We start from the raw sequence: 7,469 nt of genomic DNA on the forward strand, positions 1-7,469 counted from the left end.
TTTGTGTCTTACGGAACTTTATAAAACAGATATTCTAAAATAAAGTCATTCAACTTATTGCCTCTAGCACTGCTTGTGAAGTTTACAAACCTGGCCTAACCCCGCAAGTGTCAATTTGACAGGCTGATTAAACCTCATTTACTCCTTCACGAGAGCCTTCTGTAAGCTATATTTTATTATTGAATCACTTTGATTTATAGTGGTTGTTTATTATTTTAAATTACAATTGAAAGAATAGTAAATGTTTGCATAAATAGTTATCAATTTCATACCTAAACCAATTATCAAGACTTCAAAACCCAATCAAAGCACAGCAACGCCCAGCAGTAACAAATAAAGCAGAACTGATTTAACATTTACTAACTATAGTAATGTGAGCAGTGAGATAATGAATGGGCATGATTTCACTGAGCAAGTTTTTACTTAACAAGTTTATTCATAGGTGAGTAGCTACAGTATTGAATTTTGCAATTTGTAATTAATTGAAATTTAGCATTACTTACACTTATACATTTCCAAAAAAAAAGTCTATGTGGTTATGTTGCAACAAGACCTTTTCTGTTGACTTCCATTTGTTTGTTAATACTATTTTACTAAAACTTAATTACAACTTTGTTTAATAAAATTACATGCTGGAAAAGGCTTGTCACAACCCACTTTTTTACTGATTATGAACTGTGTTTTTACAGTTATGAAACTTAGTTATAAGATACATTATTTGCAGACCTTTTACTGAGCTGCAAGTAGTTTCCAATATTTCTTTAAAATGGTGGTATAAATATATATATTTTTTTAAATTTTAATTAGTGTCCTTAGTAATCACTTCAAGGGAAATGTCATGTTTTCATCTTATTTTCTTGTAAGTAATTACCTGCCAGGCATTATTGGCAATGTTGGGAAACATGTATGTATAGGACATGGAACAAAAAATGAACAATGCAAGTATACCCCTCTCCCTATCTTAAAACTCTTGTGTGACGAGAACAATTATTCGTTAACTAATAACATAATACGTATTGATTCTATTAACCTTTGACTAATTCCTAAGAGATAGTAGTAAAAAAATTTAATAACAGAGTCATTATAATTTCTAGTAATATATTTTCCATTTTTGATGCTGCAACAATAAATGTATTACACCATTTAGTTGAGCTCTTAACCGAGAAGAGACGTTGACAATTATTATCCTTGCGTTAATCTGTAGAGAGGGAAAAAGGACCACACTTTGCCTCTGCACCCTTTTGCACTAAACTCATTGTACAAAAAGTATAGTAACATTTTTAATTGGTTTAAGAGCAGAATATATAGTTCACATGGAGAAATATTTTGAATTTTTACATCATCATTAACTATTTTGAATTTGTTTTAGTAAACTTATACATTTTTATATTTATATATATTCATATGTAAAACATTTCAATGTTTAAAAACCCATTTTCCTAAAAATAAAAATTTTTTGCCCCTGCACTAACGTAAACATGCAGACGGCAAATGGGTACAGAAAGTGTGGCGTTGCAGGTGCCATCCCGCCGCTGGGCGCCATGATAGGCAGCCTGGTGGCCGGCCCGCTGCTCCAGAACATCGGCCGCAAGAGAACCCTCATGGTCAGCTCGCCGCTCTTCCTCGCCGGCTGGGCCTGCATCGCCACCGCACAAAACTACCCCATGCTGCTGTGCGCCAGATTGCTCACGGGCTTCTGCGCCGGCATCGTCACACCATCTGCGCAGGTCTATGTGAGTAGCATCACCACTTCCTCTCACCACCGTGCTGGCCTCGGTGCAGCACTCTTGTGTGGTGAGGCATGAGGGTCATCGTGGTTCCTCCCCAGCATCTCCACTCACATTCATGGCCACCGAGTCATTACGCACGTGGTTTGGAGTGCGTAATCTCGTTACCTTAAACCTATGTGCATTATGTTGGGATGTACAACTCTATAATCAATGTTTCCCTGGTAATGAATACTTGAGCATCCCTCATTTATAAAGAGGTGGCTTTTCAAAATCACCCTTTTCTATTGCTAAAGCAGAACACTTGCTTGGAATTCAATCCTCACAGCCTCTTCAGAACGTTGTTATTTAGCGGTGTTGTTTCATTAGCTGAGCATGGTGTCTCCTTGCAGTAAGGAAGCACTAACCTGACCAAGTGAGCTTCTTAACTTGCATGCCCTTAAGGCCTTGTAATTGTTTACATGTCTGAAAAAAATGCCATGAAGTTAGTCATTTATTTATATGTGAGGAAGCCCACTGCAGCTATAAAACTGTTGAGAAATTAATTACATGCCTAGTGGCAGCATGTTAATTAATAATAGATTTATCAAGAGTCAAGTATGGGCATCTGCCAAGATAGATGTGATGATAAAGTGAATACACCAATGTCTGCTTTGCTAACAGTAAGCTCTGAAGTATTTAGTGTTAACAAAATATATATGTATTGTTTGATTTCAGGTGACGGAATGTGCACATGCGGATATACGAGGCATTCTCGGATCTCTACCAGCTTTGTTCATGGCAGGCGGGATCCTTGTGGCGTACCTGCTGGGTGCTTGGTTGCCGTGGAACCTGCTGGCCTGGTCATGTGCCATCTTCCCAACACTACAGTTCTTCGTCATGCTACCGCTGCCAGAGTCACCAGCCTGGTACCTCTCCAGGGGCTGCCATGAGGAGGCGGCCAAGGCCATGAAGTGGCTCCACCACTCTTCCGAGAGCAAGGACCAAGTTCCACAAATAGACCAGAGGCGCGGCTCCATATTCGCCGTGGCTCCCGTGCCACCCGTACTGCCAGAGGACGAGCCCGAGGCTAGCAAAACGAAACTGGCAGGCTCCTACAACCTGAAGGCTCTTCTCAGGCGCCCGGTAATCATGCCCTTTGTGTTGTCGCTCACGATACTCGTGTTTCAACAGTTCAGCGGGATAGACACCATCATATTCTACACTGTCACCATCTTCCAGGCAGCGGGCAGCTCTGTGGACGAGCACCTTGCCACGATCTTTGTGGGTCTCGTCCAGCTTATTGCCAACTTCATGGCGCTGTTCCTCATCGATCGATCGGGGCGTCGCCCACTCCTCGTGATATCGGGGGCACTCATGTGCATGTCCATGGCTGCCATGGGGACGCACTTCTACCTGCAGAAGACCAACTTCGCCTTGTCCAAGAACCTGGGGATGCTTCCTCTCCTGAGCATGATAGTGTTCATGGTCGGGTTCTCTGTGGGCTACTGCAGCATCCCGTTCCTGCTCATGGGAGAGCTGCTGCCGGTGCGGCAACGCAGCTTCCTCTCCTCTGTGGTCGGCTCCATCAACCTGGGGAGCATGTTCGTGGTCATCAAGACCTACCCGCTCATCGAGGACCTGATTGGCGCGTACGGCGCCTTCTGGTTGTACGCTGCCTTCTGCCTGGCCAGTTGCGTGTTCGTGATTTGCCTGGTGCCCGAGACCAAGGGCAAGACTCTCGACGAAATAGAAGCTCATTTTGAGGAATCTAATAGGCTCAGGAAAGAAAAGATTGCAATGTCTTTAAGGTCGCACACAATGGCGGAAACAAACGTGGACAAGAATGATGATGAATGTGCAAAAAAATGCAATGAACTTACAATTCCAAACACATAACATTTATTACTGTACAGCTTTGTTTTTAAATTTACTGCATTCATAATGGGTGAACATGCATAATGCATGTAATTCAATGTGTTTCACATTAGAAACAGCAACACTGCTGTAGTTATAAACAGACAAAGTACAAAGAAAGGCACATTTATGCAAATATGTGTAAGTCTACAGATTATTTTACTCAACTATCACTTGTGCATACCTGTAAACAAAATCAGCCCATTAGCACAAAAAATAATTGTATAGTAAAAACAAAGCATTTGAAATACAAACTTTTTAATGCAAACTGTTTTCATATTTCCTTGAAGAATTATTCATTAGTATTTTTAAGATGAGGAATTTGTTTGATAAAACACTAGTTAGTATGTAGGATATGGCAGAGCAATTTTACTACATAAAATAATGGTTAGTAACAATTTTACAGAGAAACTGTGGTGAAGTTTGCAACTCACCATTTTGATAATTTAATTAAAATTGTCTCAAATATAATGGAAGCTTTCAATTTTGGACAACTACAGGCACTTTTTAAGGTTGGCTACTCTCAATTAACAATTGCACATGTATCATCTGTTTGTCTTGCAAATTAGCAATCAAGGATAGCTACACCAAAGCAAAAATTATTTTTATAGTCAAAATGCATTATGCGTTTGGATATGTTACGAGGATACATTATAAAATGAGATTTTATAGAGAAAATGAGCCCATCTGCCTAAAATTAAAGATTGTTCAAAGCATCAGAAGTAACATTCCCAACTCAATGAGCAAATCAACTAAGAAATCTGTTGGATCTGGGTGACAGAAAACCCTCAAGAGACGATGAGGTATTGATGCATCCACAATATTTACTGCAAGATTTGAGCTCGCGGAGGGAATGGAATGTGATTACACTTTTAAGAATGTAAGGACAGAACTACAGCAATAGAGCTGAAAAACATCATTAATCAAGAAATTGTTGTTAGTGCATCTCATCGCACTGTGCATGAAACTATGCAAATATTTACACATTTTCCACAATAGTGGCAGTGACACAAAGTGGCCTCAGAGGTCTTGTGTTCAGTCACTGTTGCTTGGGCGGTTGTGTAATGTTGGTACCAATTTCAAAAAATTATGGTCAGTTCGTGTTCTCAAACAGTGATGTAAGTGACTGTTGAAATGAGCCACAACTACACAAGGTTGTGTGAAATCATTCTCATCATAAGATGAAGAGCACATTAGGCCATGTCCCAAGTACGTACGTACTGTGTTTCACTTATAAAACCAGCAAGTGCACTTCACAGTAAAATTAAAAAATCCAAAATTTTTAATTAATTAAGGAATTTACTAAGAAATTTATTCTTTCAATAAAAATGTGACTTCCATATGGCATCGTTAAAAACAGCAAAGAGTGTATTATGTATAACTTTGTTGTGATGTATTTTAATTGCAGAATACATACATAGTAATTTTAAAACTACGTAATAGTATCAAATAAATCTATTTAATGTTTTCAGGTTAGGTTTTAACTTAAATCTTTGACTCAACACTAAAAAATTCTGGATAATCCTGGAAACTTGAATTAGAAATCCTGTAAAAAAAATAGAAACTCCCTGCAATCTAAAAAAAATAATCATACACCAAAATTTTAACCAGGCAGCTTACCAAAAATGTACTCCCCTTTATTACTATAAAACTGGTAAACTAAAAATAGCCCAATTAGAACAGACAATATTATTGATTTAAATTTTTAAAACAAACTCTTGAAACAATACAAAATCCGATAAAGTTATTTCTAACCAAGCAATTGTTTGTGGTCATGAAGCTGGCTTGTTTGTTTGTTTATGTTTTCTTTGCAGAGTAATACACAATGACAGTTGTGGACTGCTATCCTGGAACAATACTTAGTTAAAATTTAAAAAAATGTCTTTCACAAAACAAATCAATCACTTTTTAGGATTTCTTGGTTTATTCCTCATCTGAAGAATTGGCTTGAATTCATCCTTTTGTTTCCTGTCAGATATTTACATCAAAGCATTTAGCAATGGTAACTGCAAAGAAGACCAATGTGCTGTTCTGATAAGTTTCAATTGGCTGTATGCTCTCTCTACACACGCGTTGCTCTTAACTACTTGCAGAGTGTTGGAAAATGTGGTTTGCCATTTCTCTCACACTTGGACACTTTATGCCAGAAAAAAAGTGTGTCTGTAGGCTGAATGTCTGATGTAGATGAATCCAAAAGTGGATAAACAAAATATTTTAGCATTCAAGAAATCATGTTCATAATCAGAAATGATATTTGGAAAAGCTTTGGCCAGTTTTCCACCTTCACCAGACCTCCACATTCTTTCTTGGCTGGGTCAAAAACATCTCTTTTGAAGAACATGATCATATCGTGAAGAATGTGCAACATCTCTTTGGTCCCAGTTTCATAAAACTTTCTTATGTTGTTGAAAAATTTCACTTGTTCTGATAAGGGTATTTTTTTCTCTGCTAGGAATGTACTAGTGAATGACCAATCAATAGGGAAGCATTAGACCATTTTGTCACTGAAAATTGATTGCCGCAACAGTATACACATCTCAGTGTAGGTATGGTTGTCCTTACTGGAACAGTAAGTACATTAAACTTTACAAATCGCGGCAGAACTGCTTGAAGGAAAAGAAAGTACAAATTGGCCGAACTTGAATGCAGTGTTATTCTGATTTGTTGAACCGATTCCAAACAGAACTGCCATCCTTTGATTCACACACTGAAGCATGGCTAACCATCTGGTGAAAAATGGGCGCAAGATCTTATGTTGGTATATCTCCAAAATCAGTTATATATGTCTACATTCATCGTGTCGTTTCCCAGATGTTTTGAACGAAGAATAATATACAAGTGACAACTACTTGCACATGCATGTGATGCAGCCAGATGTGCAACATGACAAGTGCAATAAAGAAACAACTTCTCTTGCTGTCCCCTTACTCTTGAAAGCACAGAGTTGAACTCCCCAACCTTCGCCTCTGCACCATTTGAAGACATGCTTAGACAATTCTCACAAGGTATTTCATCTTCTTGAAATGAGCTGCTCACAATATCAAATAGATTTTCACCAGTTGTATTAAATTCAGTAACCACAACTTTGTAGAAACGTGTTTCAACTTGCTGATCTGTGAAAAATCTTACCAAGATAATCATTTGTCTATGACTGTTATGTCAGTAGACTCATCAATTAAAGGAGTAAAGTTTTTATTATGTTTAAAATGTCTCCTCTCTCACAAGACACTAATGCCTGTTGAATACCATTTTTATGCAGCCACAATGAAAGTTGTTTTGTTATGTCACTGTTTGGGAACATACAGTAGAATCTCGTTATAGCGAGCACGGTAATAGCGAGAACACGGCTATAACGAGGTATTTTTGAGGAATTTACGCCGTGATCGCTTGTAGCGCGCTTTTGTTATTTGTCTGGTTTATCTCCACCCCTCTCGCTCGCCACTAGACATCTTGCCGTTGACGCGTCACATTCTTCAGCCGTGCAGTCGCCACCTAAGTGCGTGGCTTAAAAATAGAATCCCATCCTTTCTTTCTTTTATCAAACTTCCGTTAGTTATCTGTGCCGCGTGTAGACAAAGTTTGAGGTTGGAACAGAAACAACGTAAGAAAGTATTTTTTACAAATTAGAAATATGTATGTTTTTGTTTTTATAATCGCGTATTTTCACTTTTTTTTTTGGTTATCTTAAAAGAGATAATATTAAAAAACCGCTCTAATGAGATTTAATTGTTTCTTGGTTAACAAAAACTATTAATTATCAAATATTGTTAGTTGTTTATATTCTATTTATTATTATTTACGCGACGTCATACTGTACGCGTACGCAATACGACTGGATTCGTTGCT

The 7,469-nt window shown here is 38.1% G+C and overlaps 1 protein-coding gene across 4 annotated transcripts in view; it reads left to right on the forward strand.

Moving 5' to 3' along the window:
- Positions 1–3,891, forward strand: part of LOC134530911 (facilitated trehalose transporter Tret1-2 homolog) — a 100,776-nt gene extending 96,885 nt beyond the window's left edge. For all 4 annotated transcript variants that reach the window (XM_063366219.1, XM_063366218.1, XM_063366220.1 and 1 more), the window contains 2 exons: positions 1,519–1,733; positions 2,445–3,891. In XM_063366219.1, coding sequence (XP_063222289.1) covers positions 1,519–1,733; positions 2,445–3,605 — 1,376 coding nt within the window. In that variant the 3' untranslated portion in view covers positions 3,606–3,891. The remainder of the gene's footprint in view (positions 1–1,518; positions 1,734–2,444) is intronic.
- Positions 3,892–7,469: the final 3,578 nt, after the last annotated feature.

This window comes from Bacillus rossius, chromosome 3, assembly GCF_032445375.1.
Source record: "Bacillus rossius redtenbacheri isolate Brsri chromosome 3, Brsri_v3, whole genome shotgun sequence".
NCBI classification, from domain to species: Eukaryota; Metazoa; Arthropoda; class Insecta; order Phasmatodea; family Bacillidae; genus Bacillus; species Bacillus rossius.